The following is a 22754-nucleotide window of genomic DNA, read 5'->3' as shown; positions in this document are numbered from 1 at the left end:
CTCCTGGTCTCAGGTGATCCGCCCACCCCAGCCTCCCAAAGTGTTGGGATTACAGGCGTGAGCCACCACACTCAGCCCGTGCTAGGCGCTATTTTAAGCACTTTATACAAGTATCAACTCATTTAACCCTGTCACCCTTTGCAGTTGGTACTATTCTCCCATTTTAGAGATGAACAAAATGAAGACTAGAGATAAAGCCACCTTCTCCAGCCAGTAAGCAGCAGCATAGGCATTTGAATCCAGGTGGGCTGGCTCAGCAGGAGTCAGCAAAGTTTGTATTAAAAGGCCAGATAGGCTGGGCGCAGTGGCTCATGCCTGTAATCCCAGCACTTCGGGAGGCCAAGGCAGGCAGATCACGAGGTCAGGAGATCGAGACCATCCTGGCTAACATGGTGAAACCCCGTCTCTACTAAAAAAAATACGAAAAATTAGATGGGCGTGGTGGCGGGCTCCTGCGGTCCCAGCTACTCAGGAGGCTGAGGCAGGAGAATGGCATGAACCCGGGAGGCAGAGTTTGCAGTGAGCTGAGATCATGCCACTGCACTCCAGCCTGGGTAACAGAGCAAGACTCCATCTCAAAATAAATAAATAAATAGATACATAAAATTAAAAAAAATAAAAGGCCAGATAGTAAAATTTATTTAAAAAAAAAAAAATGCCGGGCGCCGTGGCTCATGCCTGTAATCCTAACACTTTGGGAGGCCGAGGCGGGTGGATCACGAGGTCAGGAGATAGAGACCATTCTGGCCAACAAGGTGAAACCCCGTCTCTACCAAAAATACAAAAAAAAAAAAAAACATTAGCCGGGCATGGTAGCACATGCCTGTAGTCCCAGCTACTTGGGAGACTGAGACAGGAGAATCGCTTGAACCCAGGAGGTGAGGTTGCGGTGAGCCGAGATCGTGCCACTGCATTCCAGCCTGGGTGACACAGCGAGACTCGGTCTCAAAAAAAAAAATTTAAAAAAAGAGCCAGACTGAGGCAGGGCAGGAGAATTGCTTGAACCTGGGAGGCGGAGGTTGCAGTGAGCCAAGATCACACCACCGCACTCCAGCCTGGGCAACAGAGCGAGATTCCATCTCAAAAAAAAAAAAAAAAAAGCCCAGATAGTAAATAAATATTTTTTGCTTTGTGACTCAGCTGTTATAGCAGGAAAACAGCCACCATAGCTATGTAAATGAATGGAATGGAATGTGTTCCAATAAACATTCAATCACCTAAACAATTTGTGATCCTTTCATACAGTGGAATACTATGCAGCCCTGAAAAGGAATGAAGCACTGATCCAGGCTATAACAATGAAGCTTGAAAACATGATGCTAAGTGAAGAAAAAGACAGGCACAAAAGGCCGTAGTGTGAGATTCCATTGATCTGAAATGTCCAGAACAGGCGAATCCATAGAGACAGAAAGCAGATTTGTGGTTGCCAGGGGCTGTGGAAGGGGGAATGAGGAGTGACTGCTGATGGGGACAAGGCCAGATAGTCAATAGTTTCTGCTTTGTCACTCAGCCATTATAGCAGGAAAACAGCCATAGAAACATAAATGAATGGAAGGAAGTGTGTTCCAATAAACATTCAATCTCCTAAACAAATCGTGATCATTTCCCACAATTGAATATTATGCAGCCCTGAAAAGGAATGAAGCACTGATCCAGGCTGTGATCATGAACCTTGAAAACATGATGCTGAGTAAAAAAAAAAAAAAAAGACAGATACAAAAGGCCATAGTGTGAGATTCCATTGATCTGAAATGTCCAGAACAGGTGAATCCATAGAGACAGAAAGCAGGTTTGTGGTTGCCAGGGGCAGGGGAAGGGTGAATGAGGAATGACTGCTGATGAGGACAGGGTTTTCTTTTAGGGGTATGCAAATTCTTTAGAACTAGATAGAGGTGACAACTGCACAACGCTGTAAATATGCTAAGTGCCTCTAAACTGCACACTTTAAAATGGTAAATTTTGGCCAGGTGTGATGGCTCACACTTGTAATCCCAGCACTTTGGGAGGCCAAGGTGGGAGGATCACTTGAGCCCAAGAGTTCGAGACCAGCCCAAGCAACAAAGCAAAACCCCATCTCTTCAAAAAATCAAAAAATTAGCTGGATGTGGTAACACACATCTGTAGTCCCAGCTACTTGGGAGGCTGGGGGTGGGGATCACTTCAGCCCCAGAGGTCGAGGCTGTAGTGAGCCATGATCCCGCCACTGCCCTCCAGCCTGAGCAACAGAGTGAGACTCGGTCTCAAAAAAGAAATAAATAATAAAATGGTGAATTTTGTGTTAGGTGAATTTCACCTCAAAAAACAGTTTTACAAAAACAGACATCCAGTTCATAAGATGAGGTTCTCTGACTTCTGCTGTATGACATTGCTTAACAAATCCCAGAGATTTAAAAAAAAAAAAAAAGGAAAAAAAATAATAACCACAGGTGCATAAAACCTTAGCTCAGAGCCCCACACACAGCACTTTTTATTAGTATTGTCAGAGGCCTGTGAACCAGAGCAACTCCATCTTGAACGGGAGCTGGGTAAAATAAGGCTGAAACCTACTGGGCTGCATTCCCAGTTAAGGCATTCTAAGTCACAGGATGAGATAGGAGATTGGCACAAGATACAGGTCATAAAGACCTTGCTAATAAAACAGGTCGCAATAAAGAAGCCTGCACGGCCGGACACAGTGGCTTATGCCTGCAATCCCAGCACTTTGGGAGGCTGAGGTGGGCAGATCACCTGAGGTCAGGAGTTCGAGACCAGCCTAGCCAACATGGTGAAACATTGTCTCTACTAAAAATACAAAAATTAGCTGGGTGTGGTGGCAGACGCCTGTAATTCCAGCTACTCAGGAGGCTGAGGCAGGAGAATCACTTGAACCCCGGAGTGGAGGTTGCAGTGAGCCAAGATTGCGCCACAGCACTCCAGCCTGGGCGACAAATGTGAAACTCCTCCAAAAAAAAAAAAAAAGAAGAAGCAGCCAGCCCAGCCCAAATCCATCAAAACCAAGATGGCGACAAGAGTGACCTCTGGTCATCCTCACTGCTACACTCCCCCACCGCCATGACAGTTTGCAAATGCCATGGCAATGATAGGAAGTTATCCTATATGGTCTTAAAAGAGGAGGCATGAATAATCCACCCCTTGTTTAACCTATAATCAAGAAATAACCATAAAAATAGGCAACAAGGCTGGGCGCGGTGGCTCACACCTGTAATCCCAGCACTTTGGGAGGCGGAGGCGGAAGGATCACCTGAGGTCAGGAGTTTGACACCAGCCTGGCCAACATGGTGAATCCCTATCTCTACTAAAAATACAAAAAATTAGGCCGGGCACAGTGGCTCACGTCTGTAATCCCAGCACTTTGGGAGGCCAAGGTGGGTGGATCACGAGGTTAAGAGATCGAGACCGTCCTGGCTAACACGGTGAAACTCTGTCTTCACTGAAAAAAAAAAAAAATACAAAAAATTAGCCGGACTTAGTGGTGTGCGCCTGTAGTCCCAGCTACTCGGGAGGCTGAGGCAGGAGAATGGCGTGAACCAGGGAGGCGGAGCTTGCAGTGAGCGGAGATCGCCCCACTGCACTCCAGCATGGACGACAGAGCGAGACTCCGTCTCAAAAAAAAAAAAAAAAAAAAAAAAAATTAGCCGGGCATGGTGGCACATGCCTGTAATCCCAGCTACTCAGGAGGCTGAGTCAGGAGAATCGCTTGAACCCAGGAGGCAGAGGTTGCAGTGAGCCGAGGTCATGCCATTGCACTTCAGCTTGGTCAACAAGAGCGAAACTCCGTCTGAAAAAAAAAAAAGGCAACCAGCAGCTATCAGGGCTGCTCTGCCTATGGAGAAGTCATTCTTTATTCCTTCACTTTCCTAATAAACTTGCTTTCACTTTACTCTGTGGACTCGCCCTGAATTCTCTCTTGTGCAAGATCCAAGAACCCTCTCTTGGGGTCTGGATCGGGACCCCATTCCTGTAACAGTAGTAGCGAGCAGGGTCTTCATTATTAGCATCATTAGTGCCACCACAGTGAATGCTGTCAACTCTGACGTTGAGCCCAAGCCCAGCCCTGCCCCAAATTCCTTCTCTGGCCTCATCGCAGCCTCGCTTAAGATCCAAGGCCCAAAGCTCTGCCTATCTGTGCCAATGCTACGACTCATGAGAGCCGACCCTGCTCCATAATCAGTGGCTACTCTTGTGACCCCCTCTAGTCTCTCTGCAGCCTAGAGGAGCCTTGATTTTTTTTTTTTTTTTTTTTTTTTTTTTGGAGACAGAGTTTTGCTTTTGTTGCCCAGGCTGGAGTGCAACGGCACGATCTCGGCTCACCGCAACCTCCGCCTCCCGAGTTCAAGCAATTCTCCTGTCTCAGCATCCTGAGTAGTTGGGATTACAGGTGCACGCCACCACACCCGGCTAATTTTTGTATTCTTGGTAGAGATGAGGTTTCATCATATTGGTCAGGCTGGTCTCGAACTCCTGACCTCAGGTGATCTGCCCGCCTTGGCCTCCCAAAGTGCTGGGATTACAGGCATGAGCCACCACGCCCGGCCAAGGGGCCTTGATTTATCCTGACAAGTGGGCCTCCTGAGGTAGAAGGAAACCTGGGGTAGAGGTGATTCACTGTGGGATTTCCAGCCTTCCTTCTGCCTCCCAGGCCCAGCCCAGTCCCGATGCATTGGTGTGTGAGTGCCTGAATGTGGGTGTACATGTGTGTGTTTCAGATCCTGACCCCAAACTGGCCCCACATCATTCATCAGGCTTTTTGTGCATTTAGCAATCCCTCCCTGACACTCACCTGGTCTTGAGTCTGTGCTGGGCACTTCTGGACACCCCCAAAAAACTCAGCATCTCCTAGATTTGGGGAGACAAAACTGGACAAAGAACCTTCCAGCACTGTAAGCACAGCCTAGGTTGAAGGGAGGAACAGCAGGTCAGGGAGCTGGGAGGGAGTAAGGGAAGCAAGGGGTAACCACGGAGGCTCCCTGGAGGAAGGGTCCTGCCCCAGAAGGTCACAAATCCTACGTAGACACTAAGGAAACAGCCTGCCATCCACGACATGCCCCTGGCTTAAAACAAGGCAGTCTCTGCCCCAACTCCAAGCTTTAAAGGGAAATCAGGTGGGGTGCAGTGGCTCAAGCCTGTCATCCCAACACTGGGAGGCCAAGGCAGGTGGATTACCTGGGGTCATGAGTTCAAGACCAGCTTGGCCAATGTGGTAAAACTCCATCTCCACTAAAAATAGAAAAATTAGCTAGCCTTGGTGGTGCATGCCTGTAGTCCCAGCTACTCGGGAGGCTGAGGCAAGAGAATCACCTGAACCTGGGGAAAAAAAAGATGTTACTAAGAAAATCGTATGGAAGAGGAAGTATGTTTACTATTCATTAAGTAGAAGTGTGTCATCATAAAGGTCTTCATCCTCATCATCTTCATGTTGAATAGGCTGAGGGGGAGGAAGAGAAGGGGTTGGTCTTGCTGTCTGAGGGGTGGCAGAGGTGGAAGAGGTGGAGGAGGTGGAAGGGGAGAAAGGAGAGGCAGACACACTCCATGTAATTTATTGAAAAAAATCGACGTGCCAGGTGCAGTGGTTCACACCTGTAATCCCAGCACTTTGGGAGGCTAAGGTGGGCGGATCACCTGAGGTCAGGAGTTCGAGATCAGCCTGCCCAACATGGTGAAACCCCATCTCTACTAAAAATACAAAAATTATCCAGGCATAGTGGCAGGTACCTGTAATCCCAGCTACTCGGAGGCTGAGGCAGGAGAATCGCTTGAACCCAGGAGGTGGAGGCTGCAGTGAGCTGAGATTATGCCACTGTACTCCAACCTGGGGGACAGAATGAGACTCTGCCAGAAAGAAAGAGAAAGAGAGAAAGAAAGAGAAGAAAGAGAAGAAGGAAGGAAGGAAGGAAAGAACGAATGAACGAACGAACGAAAGAAAGAAAGAAAGAAAGAAAGAAAGAAAGAAAGAAAGAAAGAAAGAAAGAAAGAAAGAAGGAAAGAAAGGAAGGAAGGAAGGAAAGAGAGAAAGAAGAGAGGGAGGGAGGGGAGGGAGGGAGGGAGGAAGGAAGGAAAGAAAGAAAGGAGGGAGGGAGGGAGGAAGGGGGAGGGAAGGAAGGAAGGAAGGAGAAGGGAAGGAAGGAGAAAGGAAGGAAGGAGAAGGGAAGAAAGGAAGAAAATATGGAAGAGGAAGTATATTTACTATTCATTAAGTAGAGAATCATCATAAAGGTCTCCATCCTCACCATCTTCATGCTGAGTAGGCTGAGGAGGAGGAAGAGGAGGGGTCTTGCTGTCTCAGGGGTGGCAGAGGTGGAAGAGGTGGAAGGGGAGAGAGGAGAGGCAGGCACACTCCATGTAATTTTTACTGAAACAAATCCAGGTATAAGTTGACCCTCACAGGTCAAACCCATGTTGTTCAAGGGTCAACTGTACTCCGTATGACACTCTAATGGTGGACATATGTCATTATACATTTGTCCAAACCCATAGAATGTACACCACCAAGAGCAAACCCTAATGGAAACGATGAACTTTGGGTGATAATGATGTGTCAGTGAAGGTTCATCGATTGTAACAGATATACCATTCTGGTGCTGGATAGTGATAATACGAGAGTCTGTGCATGTGTCAAGGCAGGGAGTAGAACTCTCTGTAACTTCTGCTCAATTTTGCCACGAACCTAAAACTGCTCTAGGCCAGGCATGGTGGCTCACGCCTGTAATCCCAGCATTTTGGGAGGCTAAGGCAGGAGGATCCCTTGAGTCCAGGAGATTGAGACCAGCCTGGCCAACATAGCGAGACCCTCATCTATATAAAAAATTAAAAATAGAGGCCAATGCGGGTGGATCACCTGAGGTCAGGAGTTCAAGACCAGCCTGGCCAACATGGTGAAACTCCATCTCTACTAAAAATACAAAAATCAGCCAGGAGTGGTGACGGGCACCTGTAATCCCAGCTACTCGGGAGGCTGAGGCAGGAGAATAGCTTGAACCTGGGAGGCGGAGGCTGCAGTGAGCCGAGATTGTGCCACTACACTGCAGCCTAGGCAACAGAGCGAGACTCTGTCTCAAAAAAAAAAAAAAAGCCTGTAATCCCAGCACTTTGAGAGGCCAAGATGGGTGGATCACCCGAGGTCGGAAGTTTGAGACCAGCCTGGCCAACATGCTGAAACCCCGTCTCTACTAAAAATACAAAAATTAACTGGAAGTGGTGGACGGGCACCTGTAATCTCAGCTCCTTGGGAGGCTGAGGCAGGAGAATCACTTGAACCTGAGAGGTAGGGCTGCAGTGAGCCAAGATCACACCACTACACTCCAGCCTGGGTAACAGAGGGAGACCCTGTCTCAAAAAATAATAATAAAAATAAATAAAAAATAAAGCTGGGTGCAGTGGCTCACGCCTGTAATCCTAGCACTTTGGGAGGCCGAGGCAGGAGGACTGCTTGAGGCCAAGAGTTTAAGACCAACCTGGCCAGCATAGCAAGACTCCATCTTTAAAAATAATAATAATAATAAAACTGTTCTAAAAAAGTCTTAAAATTATTTATCGGCCGGGCATGGTGGCTCACGCTTGTAATCCTAGCACTTTGGGAGGCCAAGTTGGGTGGATCACCTGAGTCAGGGGTTTAAGACCAGCCTGGCCTACATGGCAAAACCCCGTCTCTACTAAAAATACAAAAATTAGCCAGGCATGGTGGCACATGCCTGTAATCCCAGCTACTTGGTAGGCTGAGACAGGGAGGCAGGAGAATTGCTTGAATCTGGGAGACGGAGGTTGTAGTGAGCTGAGATCGTGCCATTGCACTCCAGCCTGGGTGACAGAGCGAGACTCCGTCTCAAAAAAAAATTTATTAGTGACTTAGATTTTCAGCACTGCCTTAAATTTTGCAGCAAAGAGGATGCCTCAACCTAGTCCCTGCCTCAGCCCACAACCTTCACATGGTTCTACCAGGCAGAGCTCCTATCCCCAAATCCTGGGAAATGAGCTTGGAGGAGGACATTGTGTCTTACTCCCATGGGAAGTGTCCCCCATTCACTCTATCCCTTAGCACCCTACATCCTGAGCCTCCACTATGTGCCCAGCTTTTTTCTGGGAGGTCCCCAGAAAGAGGACACCTGACGAGGCCCCAGGGGTGGCCCCCAGGGGAATCCCAGGCCTGGATCAGGCTGGACATTCCCAGGCCCGCCCTGGCTGAGTCTCCAGCCGGTGGGTCTCCTGGAAACTCCCCGGGCTGGTTTTGAGGTGGGAGCCCCACAAGGAAGCAATTTACATACACAACAGCCCAGTCATGTCAACCTGCCCCATCTGATGCCAGAATAAAGGGGAGATGGGCCCATTCTGCAGGTCTCAGTCACGGGCACCCGGAGAAGAGGAAGGACATTTCACTGTCAGCCCAGGTGAGTCCAGAAGCCAGCTCCTGGGACAATGCCAGGGTCCTGAACACTCAAGCTCATCCCCTGCTCTCAGCTACTGCTGGTGGCTTGGAATCAAGGGCTGGAACTGGATGAGAGGTGACAGCCCTTGGTCCCTGTGGGCTCAGAGCAGGCCTCAGCAAACACTGTCCTCGGCCCCTGCACCCATGCTCTGCCTGAGCCTGAAGTGTTGGTTGCAAAAAAAAACAGGAGGCAGTGCCAACTTCAGGTCTCTGCTTCTCTCCTCTCCCTCAACACAGCCGGTCTTACCAGTACAGCAGGCGGCAGCTGAGAGTCCCCTCTGGTGGCCAACAGCAGCTACAGAGCTGTCACTATGGGGAGGGACAGGACTTGCGGGGTTGCCTCGGTCTACCTCACTGGAGAACGGGCAGAGTTTATGGAGTCTGAACCACCTGGTCTCCAGGCCCCTCCGGGGATGGGCTTGGCTTACTGACCACTGACCTCAGCCTAGGAGGGACCGAAGAGACTGGGGGAGACCATGAGGCCCAGATGACCTTGACCCAGGGTACGTTGCCCCATGTCCCTGCTGCCTCCCGCCCACAGATCTATGAGAGGCAGGTCTGTCATTCGCCGCTGGACTTTGACAGTGGCCAAAGGCTCTGCTCAGTTCTCTGTGCCTGTCTCTGTCCAGCACTGCCGAGATTCTCTGCCGAGGCCAACCAGAAATACCCCTTGGAAGCTGGAATCCTGCAACAATGGCCCAGGGTGTCCTCTGGATCCTACTCGGATTGCTACTGTGGTCAGACCCAGGGACAGGTGAGTCAGGGGGCAGAGTCCTGGGACCAAACCTCTTGGCTCTGCAGAAGGTGTACTGCTGTCTCATCTATGTCTTGCCCTGCATGGAGTGAGGCTGGAGACTCAAGCTCTCAAAGAAACTCCAGCATGGGGACATAGATATTCCCAGCTCCACAGAGTCAGGGCAAGGATAGGGGAAGGAATCTGGGGACTGGGGAGCAAAAGTAAGGAAGGCTTCCTGGAGGAGGAGACATAAGCGCTAGGCTAGGAAGAAAGAGAAATGGTTTGGTGGAGAAGCCAGAAAGGGCATTTTTTGCAGAGAAGAACAAAGCTACACATGTTAGGTGGTGGATTGGAGAAGAACCTAGATTCTAGACAGGAGAGTGTGGCGAGTAAGACTTCCTGGATTCAAATTCTACTACTGGCCAGGCCTGTAATCTCAGCACTTTGGGAGACCAAGGCAGGCAGATCACTTGAGATCAGGAGTTCGAGACCAGCCTGGCCAACATGGTGAAACCCCATCTCTACTAAAAATACCAAAAATTAGCCAGGCATGGTGGCAGGAACCTGCAATCCCAGGTACCCAGGAGGCCGAGGCCAGAAAATTGCTTGAACTCAGGAGGTTGCAGTGAGCTGAGCACTACTGCACTCCAGCCTGGATGATAGACCAAGACTCCGTCTCAAAAAAAAAAAAAAAAAAAAGGCAAATCCTGCCTCTGCCACTTCCTTGCTGTGTGACCTTAGGCAGGTAACTTAACCTCTCTGTGCTTCAGATGCCTCATCTGTAAAGGGACACCATCTTAGTCCCTTTGTGCTTCTATGCCAGGGTACCTGAAACTGAGTAAATCTGTAAAGAAGAGAAATTTACTTTCTTGCAGTTCTGCAGGCTAGGAAGTCCCAAATGCCAGTGCTTTGATCTTGGACATCCCAGCCTCTAGAAATATGAGAAATAAATTTCTGTTCTTTTTTTTTTTTTTTTTTTTTTTAGACAGAGTCTCACTCTGTCACCCAGGCTGGAGTACAGCAGCATGATCTCAGCTCACTGTAACCTCCACCTCCCGGGTTCAAGAGATCCTCCTGCCTCAGCCCACCAAGTAGCTGGGATTACAGGCACCCGCCACCGCACCCGGCTAACTTTTGTATTTTTAGTAGAAACGGGGTTTCACCATATTGGCCAGGCTGGTCTCAAACTCCTGACCTCAAGTGATCTGCCTGCCTCGGCCTCCCAAAGTGCTAGGATTACAGGCATGAGCCAGCACACCTGGCCAAATTTCTGTTTTTCATAAATTACCCAACCTCAGAGATCTGTTATAGCAGCACCAATGTATTAAGACAGGGGCTAAAAGGACCTACCTCACAAGGGTTGTGAAGATTAACTGCGTTAAATTATTAATATATAAGTCACCTAGACTAGTTGCTAGCACATAGTAAATGTTTACTGAATGTTAGCTATTATTTGATAACCCATCTCTGAACCAACTCTGAGCCTAACTTAGCATTTCTAGGTTTGCAGTTCAGCCACTGACATTTCCCCAACATGGCACAAGCCCATCCTGCTCTTCCCCCTGCCTCCCAGGCATCTTTCTTTTTATTTTATTTATTTATTTATTTATTTATTTATTTATTTATTTATTTATTTTGAGATGGAGTCTCACTCTGTCACCTAGGCTGGAATGCAGTGGGGGGTTCTCGGCTCACTGAAATCTCTGCCTCCTGGGTTCAAGCAGTTCTCCTGCCTCAGCCTCCTGAGTAGCTGGGGTTACAGGTGTGTGCCACCACGCCCAGCTAATTTTTGTATTTTTAGTAGTGACGGAGTCTCGCCATGTTGATCCAGCTGGTCCTGAACTCCCGACCTCAGGTGATCCACCTGCCTCCGCCTCCTAAAGTGCTGGGATTACAGGCATGAGCCACTGCATCTGGCATTTTTTTTTTTTTTTTTTTTTTGAGACAAAGTCTCGCTCTGTCACCCAGGCTGGAGTGCAGTGGCGTGATCTCGGCTCACTGCAAACTCCACCTCCCATGTTCAAGTGATTCTCCTATCTCAGCCTCCCAAGTAGCTGGGATTACAGGCACACACCACCATGCCTGGCTAATTTTTGTATTTTTATTAGAGACCGGGTTTCACGGTGTTGGCCAGGCTGGCCTTGAACTCCTGATCTCAGGTGATCCACTCACCTCGGCCTCCCAAAGTGCTGGGATTACAGGTCTAAGCCACAACAGCCAGTCCCACGCATCTTTCAAAATACCTTTCCCTCTAACATCCCGAACTTTTAACTTCAATTCATCACAAAAGACCATCCATATCTCCCTCTCAAGATCTGGGGACTCTTCCACTTTTGTCCACTGCAATGTCACTACCTACCTTCTGCCACCTTCATCTCTCACCTCCACACTGTCTACCCTTTTCTATCCTGGCACCCCAAAAATCCATTTCCTTATGGCAGCCAAATAAATCTAAGCCTAAGAAAGGAGTCTTAGAATGCCAGGTTCGTCACACCTCTGTCCTGCTCATAAACCTGCCATGGCTCCCCAGTACTCACAGACAGTCTGAGCTCCTTAACCAACAGGCAACAGTCTGTGTACCTCAGTTTCCTCATCTATACAAGGATAGTGTTGGGGGTCATGGGGTTATCAGATGGAGGGCTGGGAGCATTGGGAAGATGTGGAATCAATACGAGGAGGCTCAGGAATGGGTGGGGCTGGGCTAACACATTCTTTCCTCCTGCAGCCTCCCTGCCTCTGCTCATGGATTCTGTCATCCAGGCCCTGGCTGAGCTGGAGCAGAAAGCACCGGCTGCCAAGGTCAGACACACAGCTTCTGCGTGGCTGATGTCAGCCCCAAACTCTGGCCCCCACAATCGCCTCTACCACTTCTTGCTGGGGGCACAGAGCCTCGATGCTGCAGAGTTGGATCCCTGCCCACTGAGCCCAGAGCTGCTAGGCCTGACCAAGGAGGTGGCCCGACATGACGTACGAGAAGGGAAGGAATATGGGGTGGTGCTGGCACCCGATGGCTCGACCGTGGCTGTGGAGCCTCTGCTGGCGGGGCTGGAGGCAGGGCTGCAAGGGCGCAGGGTCATAAATTTGCCCTTGGACAGCACGGCTGCCCCTTGGGAGACTGGAGTCACCTTTCCAGATGTTGCGGCCATTGCTCCAGATGTAAGAGCCACCTCCTCCCCAGGACTCAGGGATGCCTCTCCAGATGTCACCACTGCAGATATTGGAGCCAACTCTCCAGATGCTACAAAAGGCTGTCCAGATGTCCAAGCTTCCTTGCCAGATGCCAAAGCCAAGTCCCCACCGACCATGGTGGACAGCCTCCTGGCAGTCACCCTGGCTGGAAACCTGGGCCTGACCTTCCTCCGGGGTTCCCAGACCCAGAGTCATCCAGACCTGGGAACTGAGGGCTGCTGGGACCAGCTCTCTGCCCCTCGGACCTTTACGCTCCTGGACCCCAAGGCATCTCTGTTAACCATGGCCTTCCTCAATGGCGCCCTGGATGGGGTCATCCTTGGAGACTACCTGAGCCGGACTCCTGAGCCCCAGCCATCCCTCAGCCACTTGCTGAGCCAGTACTATGGGGCTGGGGTGGCCAGAGACCCAGGGTTCCGCAGCAACTTCCGACGGCAGAACGGGGCTGCTCTGACTTCAGCCTCCATCCTGGCCCAGCAGGTGTGGGGAACCCTTGTCCTTCTACAGAGGCTGGAGCCAGTACACCCCCAGCTTCAGTGCACAAGCCAAGAACAGCTGGCCCAGGTGGCTGCTAATGCTACCAAGGAGTTCACTGAGGCCTTCCTGGGTGAGGAAGTTCCCCACACCCTGTGATCCTTCCCATTACAGATACAGACGCCCCCAATCCCGTATGTTCAGGGAAGTTGAGGACTAGGAGAGTCCAGAGGGGACAATAAGGGATCTGGTCGGGGGTGGGTGGGACAGCTGCACAGGTGAGGAAATGCCAGAGTTGGGTCTTGAGGGATGAATAGGAGTTCATCTGATTTTGTTTTGCTTCATTTTATTTATTTGCATTAATTTATGGGGTACAAGTGTAACTTTGTTTCTCACATAGATTGCATAGTGATCAAGTCTGGGCTTTTAGGTACCCATCACTCCAATAACATACATGGACCCATTAAGCAATCTGTCATCATCCTCCCTCCTCTCTCTCCCTCACCCTTCTGAATCTCCACTATCTATCTTTCCACACACTACATCCATGCATACACATTATTTAGCTCCCATTTATAAGTGAGAACTTACGGTATTTGTCTTTCTGTGTTTGACTTGTTTCACTTGAGATAATGGCCTCCAGTTCCATCCATGTTGCTGCAAAAGACATTCTTTCTTTCTTTTTTTTTTTTTGGAGTCTCTCTCTGTCGCCCAGGCTGGAGTGCAGTGGCATGATCTCGGCTCACTGCAACATCCGCCTCCTGGGTTCAAGCAATTCTCCTGTCTCAGCCTCCCGAGTAGCTGGGACTACAGGCATGTGCCACCATGTCTGGGTAATTTTTTGTATTTTTAGTAGAGACGGAGTTTCACCATTTTATCAGGATGGTCTCGATCTCCTGACCTCGTGATCCACCCACCTCGGCCTCCCAAAGTGCTAGGATTACGGGCGTGAGCCACCATGCCCAGCCGACATGGTCATTTTTTATGGCTGAGTAGTATTCCACTTCCTGCTGACCACTATACACAGCCTCCTAGCAATTACCCTAGCTGGAAACCTGGGCCTGACCTTCGTCCAGGGCTCTCAGACCCAGAGCCATCCAGGTCTGTAATATATATCATATTTTCTTTATCCAATTCTCTTTTGATGGACACAAGTTAATTTCTTACCTTTGCTATTGTGAATAGTGCCCTGATCAACATGTGAATGCAGGTATCTTTTTAATGTAATGATTTATTTTCCTTTGGGTAGATATCCAGTAGTGGGATTGCTGGATTGAATGATAGTTCCAATTTATTTATTTATTTATTTTTTTTTTTGACAGAGTTTCACTCTTGTCTCCCAGGCTGGAGTGCAATGGCACGATCTCAGCTCACTGCAACCTCCACCTCCTGGGTTCAAGCATTTCTCCTGCCTCAGCCTCCTAAGTAGCTGGGATTACAGGTGCCTGCCACCACACCCGGATAATTTTTGTATTTTTAGTAGAGACAGAGTTTCACCATGTTGGCCCAGGCTGGTCTCAAACTCCTAACCTCAGGTGGTCCACCCTCCTCAGCCCCCCAAAGTGCTGGGGTTACAGACGTGAGCCATCACCCTGCTTTTCTGTCTTTTTAATAATAGCTATTCCGATTAGAGTAAGATGATATCTCATTGTGGTTTTAATTTGCATTTCTCTGATGATTGGTGATGTTGAGCATGTTTTCCTTTGCCTATTGGCCATGTGTATATCTTCTTTTGAAAATGTCTATTAATGTCCTTTGCCCACTTTTTAGTGGGTTTTTCTTTCTCTCTTTTCTTTCTTGAGTTGTTTGAGTTCCTTGTAAATTCTGGGTATTAGTCCCATACCAAGTGCATAGTTTGCAAATATTTTCTCCCATTCTGAAGGTTGTCTGTTCATTCTGTTGATTATGTCTTTGGTGTGCAGAAGCTTTTTGGTTTAAGTCTATTTGTCTATTTTTGTTTCTTTTGCCCTGTGCTTTTGAGGTCTTAGTCATGAATTCTTTGCCTAGCCCAATGTTCAGAAGTGTTTTCCTTAGGTTTTCTTCTGGTATTTTAGAGTTTCAGGTCTTACATGTAAGTCTTTAATCTATCTTGCGTAATTTTTTTTTTTTTTTTTTTTTTGAGACAGAGTTTTTGCTCTGTTGCCCAGGCTGGAGTGCAAAGGTGTGATCTCAGCTCACTGCAACCTCTGCCTCCTGGGTTCAAGCAAGTCTCCTGCCTCAGCCTCCCACGTAGCTGGGATTACAGGTACCCACCACCACGCCCGGCTAATTTTTGTATTTTTAGTAGAGACGGCGTTTCACCATGTTGGCCAGGCTGGTCTCAAACTCTTGACCTCAGGTGATCCACCCACCTCAGCCTCCAAAAGTGCTGGGATTACAGGCATGAGCCAGTGCACCTGGCTGGCCTTGAGTTAATTTTTGTATATGGTAAGAGTTAGGGGTCCAGTTTCATTCTTCTGCATATGGTTGGCCAGTTGTCCCAGCACCATTAGCACCATTTACTGAATAGGGAGTCCTTTCCCCATTGCTTATTTTTGTCGACTTAGTTGAAAATTATTGTTTGTAGGTGTGCGGCTTTACTTCTGGGTTCTCTATTTCATTCCATTGGTCTATGTGTCTATTTTTGTAACAGTACCATGCTGTTTGGGTTACTATAGTCTTGTAGTATAATTTAAAGTCAGATAATGTGATACTTTGCTTGTTTTGCTTAGAATTGCTTTTGCTATTTGGGCTCATTTTTGGTTCCTTACGAATTTCAGGGTAGTTTTGTCTAATTCTGTGAAAAATGACATTGGTATTTTGATAGAGATTGCATTAAATCTGTAGATTGATTTGGGAAATCTGATTTCTTTTTTTCTAGAAAATGAGGTCTCACTATGTTGCCCAGGCTGGTCTTGAACTCCTGGGCTCAAGCAATCCACCCACCTCGGCCTCCCAAAGTGTGGGATTACAGGAGTGAGCCACCATGCCTGCCCCCACCCCCAATTTTTTTTTGGGGGGGGACAGAGTCTTGCTCTGTCACCCAGGCTGGCGTGCAATAGCACAATCTCAGCTCACTGCAACCTCCACCTCCCAGGCTTAAGCAAGTTGTCTCATGCCTCAGCCTCCCAAGTAGCTGGGATTACAGGCATGTGCCACCACGCCTGGCTGATTTTTGTATTTTAGTAGAGACAGGGTTTCAGCATGTTGGCCAGGCTGGGCTCAAACTCCTGACCTCAAGTGATCCACCCACCTCGTCCTCCCAAACTGCTGGGATTGCAAGTGTGACCCACTACGTCCGGCCCACCCCCAATATTTTTTAATAAAAATAAAATAGATTTAGTTGAGTATAGTTAGTTGGTCCCCAGGGAGGACCAATGTGGGGTGAGACTGGACCCTTTCCAAATCTGAGATGAGGCTGAGGGATGGTCTGTACCTGCGCTTTAATGGGGGTGGAGGAACAGGCAGAGAAACAGTTCCTGACCCCAGCCTTGAACCCCCTTGCCTGTAGGATGCCCGGCCATCCACCCCCGCTGCCGCTGGGGAGCGGCGCCTTATCGGGGCCGCCCGAAGCCACTGCAGCTGCCGCTGGGATTCTTGTACGTGCATCACACCTACGTGCCTGCACCACCCTGCACGGACTTCGGGCGCTGTGCAGCCAACATGCGCTCCATGCAGCGCTACCACCAGGACACGCAAGGCTGGGGAGACATCGGCTACAGGTAGGAGGGGCCCGACCGGGGAGGGGGCGGGGCCCACCTTCGGGGATGGGGTCTGAGTGGGCGCAGCCTGATGCAGAGGACCGGGCTTGAACCCGAGGAAAGCTGGCAAGACCAAGGAGGAGTCCTGATAGGTAGAGCCAAGTTGGAGAAGTGGCGTGGCTTAGGCTAGGGGCGGGGCCTTAATAGGAACCGGGAATAGCTAAACCTTGGGACTCGAGTCAGGGTAGAGAACTAGTACAGGAGGCGGGATCTGGGAGAGGAGCGGAACCTGTGGCAGAGTCTGGGTCTGGGGCCAGGCAGAGATGGCCTAAAACAGACAAGGAGGACTGGTGCGGTGGCTCCCGCCTGTAATCTCACCACTTTGGGAGGCTAAGACGAGAGGATCGCTGGAGCCCAGGAGTTCGAGACCAGCCTGAGCAATATAGGAAGACACCGCCCACACCACCCATCTCAACAAATAAAAAAACTTAAAAAGGCCAGGCGCAGTGGCTCACGCCTGTAATCCCAGCACTTTGGGAGGCCAAGGCGGGAGGATCACGAGGTCAGGAGATTGAGACCATCCTGGCTAACAGGGTGAAACTCCGTCTCTACTAAAAAATACAAAAAAATTAGCCGGGCGTGATGGAGGGCGCCTGTAGTCCCAGCTACTTGGGAGGCTGAGGCAGGAGAATGGCGTGAACCCGGGAGGCGGAGCTTGCAGTGAGCCGAGATCGCGCCATTGCACTCCAGCCTGGGCGACAGAGTGAGACTCCATCTCAAAAAAAAAAAAAAAAAAAAAAAAAAAGCCGGGCGTGGTGTTGCGCGCCTGTAGTCCCAGCTACTCGGCAGGCTAAGGTGGGAGGATCGCTGGAGCCCAGGAGTTCGAGGCTTGAGTGAGTTACGATCGCATCTCTGCACTCTAGCCTGAGTGACAGAGCCAGAACCTGTCTCGAAAAGAAGAAAGAGTCCGGGAGCGGTGGCTCACGCCTGTAATCCCAGCACTTTGGAAGGCTGAGGCGGGTGGATCACCTGAGGTCGGGAGTTCCAGACCAGCCTGGCCAACAGGGAGAAACCCCGTCTCTACTAAAAATACAAAATTAGCCAGGCGTGGTGGCGCATGCCTGTAATCCCAGCTAGTCAGGAGGCTGAGATGGGAGAATCACTTGAACCTGGGAAGCGGAGGTTGCAGTGAGCCGAGATCGCGTCATTGCACTCCAGCCTGGGCTACAAGAGCGAAACTCCGTCTCCAAAAGGGAAAGGAAGGGAAGAAGGGAGGGGTGGCGAGGGGAGGGGAGGGGAGGGGAGAAGTCTGGGCACAGTGGCTCACGCCTGTAATCCCAGCACTTTGGGAGGCCGAGGCGGGCAGATAACCTGAGGTCAGGAGTTCCAGACCAGCCTGGCCAACATGGCGAAACACCGTCTCTACTAAAAATAAAAATTAAAAAATAAAATTAGATGGGCGTGGTGGCGGGCGCCTGTAATCCCAGCTACTCCGGAGGCTGAGGCAGGAGAATCGCTTGAACCCGGGATGTGGAGGTGGCAGTGAGCGGAGATCGCGCCCTTGCACTTCAGCCTCAGCGACAAGAGTGAAACTCCATCAAAAAAAAAAAAAAAAAGAAGGAAGGAAGGAAGGAAGAAAGGAAGGAAGGAAGGAAGAAAAAAAAACAAACCCAAAAACAGAAAAGCGCTCTGAACTGGGCAAGAACTGGACTTGAGAAAAGGCAGAGGTGGGGAGGAAGAGGGCAGAAAGGCGCGTGCCAGTACTGAAGCGCGGATCCAGAGAAACCGAACGGTTCTGGAGTGGCAGCTGGTGTGAGAGTGGAACAGAGCTGGATGGGACACAGGCGGCGCGACCGCGCGGGTCTTGGGGTCGGTGGCCCTTGGCACACCAACAGAATCGGGGAGGGGAGCGGATAAGGGCCCGGGTCCCCCTCACGCCGCATGGTACTTGCTTCTGCCTCCCCTCTGCAGTTTCGTGGTGGGCTCGGACGGCTACGTGTACGAGGGACGCGGCTGGCACTGGGTGGGCGCCCACACTCTCGGCCACAACTCCCGGGGCTTCGGAGTGGCCATAGTGGGCAACTACACAGCGGCGCTGCCCACCGAGGCCGCTCTGCGCACGGTGCGCGACACGCTCCCGAGTTGTGCGGTGCGCGCCGGCCTCCTGCGGCCAGACTACGCGGTGCTGGGCCATCGCCAGCTGGTGCGCACCGGCTGCCCCGGCGACGCGCTCTTCGACCTGCTGCGCACCTGGCCGCACTTCACCGCGGTGAGTCTTCGCAGCCTGCACTACCACGGCCCGCCGCCCCTCCGTCTACACAAGCTCCACGAGGCCCCTGCCCCCTGCCTGTAACAGCTGTGCCCCCGCACAGCCTCAGCCAGGCCCCCAACTTCCCTGCGGGACGTCTATTCAGGCAACCTAGGCCCAGCCTTTGCGGGTCACTCTGCGGGCAACATCCCTGATCCTGTGACTTCTGCCTATGCAGCCTCAGCTCAGCCCCAGACCCAGCCAGCCTGTCCTTTCCCCAGCTCCTAATACCTCTACCTTTCCAGCCAGGGCATGGACCCTGACACCTGCCAACAGCCCCTCTGCCCTCACAACCTCAGCCTGGCCTTTATGACTTCTCTGCCCAAGTCACAACCCATCAGGCTGCACCACCTCATCCTGGCCCCTGAACCTTGACTTCACCCCCGCCCCTACCCAAAGGCCCTCTGTCCACACAACACTAACCTAGGCTGTGTGACCTTTTGCCTTCACAACCTCTGTCCAGTCCTTAATCCTGTGCTGCAATTCTCTGCCCAGACAATCTCAACTCTGAGGTTGCTTGTTTCGTCCCTGACTCCTTAACCCCTGATGACAACTCTTATGCCAGCACAACTTTGACCTGATGACCTCATCCCAGCCCTTGATCGCCATCACTAAAACAACTTTAGAATCACACCTGGACAATCTCTTGCTACCTACATACTGCCACTCCATTTCATTAAGCTATTGACTAGCATATCCATCTCAGCCTATAGTTGGCTTTGTCCCCACTATCTCACTTTGGGCCACTGTCCCCTCCCTGACCCAGGGTTCCACCACCAGGAGGGCAGACCCAGCCACACACTACAACCACCCCCAAGCCTCACACTCTCTTGTCTTTTTCCAGACTGTGAAGCCAAGTCCTGCCAGGAGTGTCTCTCAGAGATCCAGGAGAGAGCCACCCCTAAGGACCCTGCCAGCCATAGACCTCCAATAAAGACAGCATAGAAAGAAAGTCTCTGTTCATGCATCATCACGCATTGTCTTAGTTTGGGTCTTCCCAAAAGCAGAACTTAAGACAGTAATTCCAGTACAAGTAGTTTATTGAGAGGAGATCCCAGGGCAGGGCACAGTGGCTCACATCTGTAATCCCAGCACTTTGGGAGGCCGAGGCAAGGGGGTCACCTGAGCTCAGGAGTTTGAGAACAACCTGGGCAATAGAGTGAAATCTCATCTCTGCAAAAAAAATTTTTTTTTAATTATCCAGGCATGGCCAGGCGTAGTGGCTCATGCCTGTAATCCCAGCATTCTGGGAGGCTGAGGAGAGTGGATCGCCTGAGCTCGGGAGTTCAAGACCAGCCTGGCCAACATGACAAAATCCCGTCTCTAACAAAAACGCAAAAAATTAGCCAGGAGTGGTGGCACACGCTTGAGGTAGGAGGATCACTTGGGCCTAGGAGGCAGAGGTTGCAGTGAGCTGAAATCACACCACTGCACTCCAGCCTGGGAGACAGAGCAAGACCCTGTCTCAAAAAAAGAAAAAATTATCCAGGTACAATGTTGTGTGCCTATAGTCCCAGCTACTCTGGAGGCTGAGGTGGGAGGATTGCTTGGGCTGGGAGGTCGAGGCTGCAGTGAACCATGATTGCGTCACTGTACTCCAGCCTGGGCAACAGAGTGAGAGCTTGTCTCAAAGAAAAAAAAAAGAAAGGAAGGAAGAAAGAAAGAACAAAAGAAAGGGGAAAGAAGGGAGAAAGGGAGGAAGGGAGGAAGGAAGGAAGGAAGGAAAAAAAAAGAAAAAGAAAGAAAAGAGAGGTGAACAACCCAGGTACCGACGCAGGGAACTGGAGGCAGCCAGGGAATAATGTGTTTTCAAGCAAGTTTCCACTGTAGGCAAGAGAGCTCAGTCTCACTGGGAAGCCCTGGGGGAGAGCATAGGACACATACCTGAGTCATCCCACACAAGGGTTGAGGGAGCTGGGGTATTTATACACTAATTCCCACCAGTTATTAGGTGAGGGCTGCTCTCAGGGACATGTTAATTCATTGGCACTTTTGGAATGCTTGTTACACGGACATAGTGGACTCCATCTGCTAGATACAAATGGCTGCAAATGTCACCTCCTCAGGGAAGTCCTCCCTGATTTTTCCAGCTCAAAGAGTGGCATTTTTGCTCAGCATTCACTGCAGCCTATTTCCTTCTAGGTCCTCCTTACCAGCTAGAAATGTCTCATGTATGAGTTTAGGATCTTATCTACCTCCATCAACTGTGAGCACCAGGAAGGCAGAAACCAAGTTTGGTTAGTTCTCTGCGACCTCTACAGCACCTAGCATGTAATAGGCACTCGGGAAACATTTGTTGACTAGACAAAGGCTTACATGAATCTTTTGAAACTGATATTATCGTCTTGTACAAATAAGGAAACCGAGGCTCAGAGAGAGGAAATGACTTGTCTGAGGTCACACAGAGGGAGAGGGACCAGCTGGTACTCAGCTCCTGGACCGGATTTATGCTGACTCATTTATTCCTGAGAATGGCATTTACTCACCTCTGGCTTTCAAGCAAACATCTGTGGAAGCCTAACAGAGATACAAGAAAGTGCTCCCAAGGGCACAGCTTGATGAATTTTCACAACAGCACACAGCCATGTAACCAGGACCCAGCTCAAGAAATAGAACATGTTAAGCCAAGCGTGGTAGCACACATCTGCAGTCCCAGCCACTACAGAGGCTGAAGCACGAGGACTGCCTGAGCCCAGGAGTAGGAGACCAGCCTGGGCAACATAGTGAGACCCTGTTTCTTTACAAAAAAAAAAAAAAAAAATTAAAATTAGCCAGGCATGGTGGCACGCACCTGCAGTCCCAGCTACTCAGGAGGCTGAGGCAGGAGGATTGCCTGAGCCCAGGAATTCAAGGTTGCAGTGACCCCAATCATGCCTGGGAATAGCCACTGCACTCCCGCCTGGGTGACAGAACAAGGCTTCGTCTCTCTGGGCACAGAGGCTCATGCTATTCCTGTATTCCCCGCACTTTGGGAGGCTGAGGCATGAGGATTGCGTGAGCCCAGGAGTTCAAGACAAGCATGGGCAACATAGTGAGGCCCCATCTCTACAAAAAACAAACAAACAAAAAGTTAAAAATTAACCAGGTAGCATGCACCTGTAGTCCCAGCTACTCGAGAGCCTGAGGTAGGAGGATCGCTTGAGCCCAGGAGGTCGAGGATGCAGTGAGCTGTGATTATGCCACCGCACTCCAGCCTGGCCAACAGAGTAAGACCCTGTCTCAAAAAAAAATCTTATTAAAAAAAAAGAACATGCTAAATTTGTGTTATGTGAATTTCACCTCAATAAAAAAAAAAAAAAATAGGCCAGGCATGATAGCATGTGCCTATTATCCCAGCTACTTGGGGGGCTGAGGTGGGAGGATCACTTGAGGCCAGGAGTTCAAGAACAGCCTGGGCAACAAAGCAAGACCCTCATCTCAACAATAACAAAAAAAATTGTTTTTAATTAGCCAGGTATGGTGGCATGCAGCTGTAGTCCCAGCTACTCAGGAGGCTAAGGCGAGAGGATCTCTTGAGCCCAGGAGTTAGAGGTTACAGAGAGCTATGATGGCACCACTGCACTCCAGCCTGGATGACAGACCTCATCTACAAAAAATAATAATATTCATATTATGTATAATATAATATTATTTATATTACTATGTAATATATATATTATATTTTATTTTATGAGATCTATATTATTTTTATAGACCTCATTTATAAATAATAATAATAATAAGGGCCGGGCACGGTGGCTTACACCTATAATACCAGCACTTTGGGAGGCCGAGGCAGGCGGATCATTTGAGGTCAGGAGTTCAAGACCAGCCTGACCAACATGGTGAAACCCCGTCTCTGCTAAAAATACAAAAAAATTAGGCAGGCATGGTGGTGAATGCCTGTAGTACCAGCTATTCAGGAGGCTGAGTCAGAAGAATCACTTGAATCTGGGAGGCAGAGGTTGC

General features: G+C 49.9%; 1 protein-coding gene across 1 annotated transcript; it reads left to right on the top strand.

Moving 5' to 3' along the window:
• The first annotated feature begins 8982 nt into the window (after positions 1 to 8982).
• On the top strand, positions 8983 to 19758 carry PGLYRP2 (peptidoglycan recognition protein 2). Its single transcript, XM_009252912.2, has 5 exons — positions 8983 to 9173; positions 11881 to 12951; positions 16309 to 16519; positions 18470 to 18767; positions 19651 to 19758. Exons 1-5 carry the CDS (start codon positions 9113 to 9115, stop codon positions 19738 to 19740), a joined length of 1731 nt encoding a protein of 576 aa, XP_009251187.1. The 5' UTR covers positions 8983 to 9112; the 3' UTR covers positions 19741 to 19758.
• Positions 19759 to 22754: the final 2996 nt, after the last annotated feature.

Source organism: Pongo abelii, chromosome 20 (assembly GCF_028885655.2).
Source record: "Pongo abelii isolate AG06213 chromosome 20, NHGRI_mPonAbe1-v2.0_pri, whole genome shotgun sequence".
Lineage (NCBI taxonomy): Eukaryota > Metazoa > Chordata > Mammalia > Primates > Hominidae > Pongo > Pongo abelii.
This window is presented reverse-complemented; position numbering and strand designations above follow the sequence as displayed.

What these genes read in the sequence shown, in the direction of transcription:
- PGLYRP2 (XM_009252912.2), top strand. Translation starts at nt 9,113, where the DNA reads ATGGCCCAGGGTGTCCTCTGGATCCTACTCGGATTGCTACTGTGGTCA. An exon ending in GTTCACTGAGGCCTTCCTGG is followed by an intron (nt 12,952 to 16,308) that starts GTGAGGAAGTTC and finishes CCTTGCCTGTAG; the next exon opens with GATGCCCGGCCATCCACCCC. An exon ending in TGGGGAGACATCGGCTACAG is followed by an intron (nt 16,520 to 18,469) that starts GTAGGAGGGGCC and finishes TCCCCTCTGCAG; the next exon opens with TTTCGTGGTGGGCTCGGACG.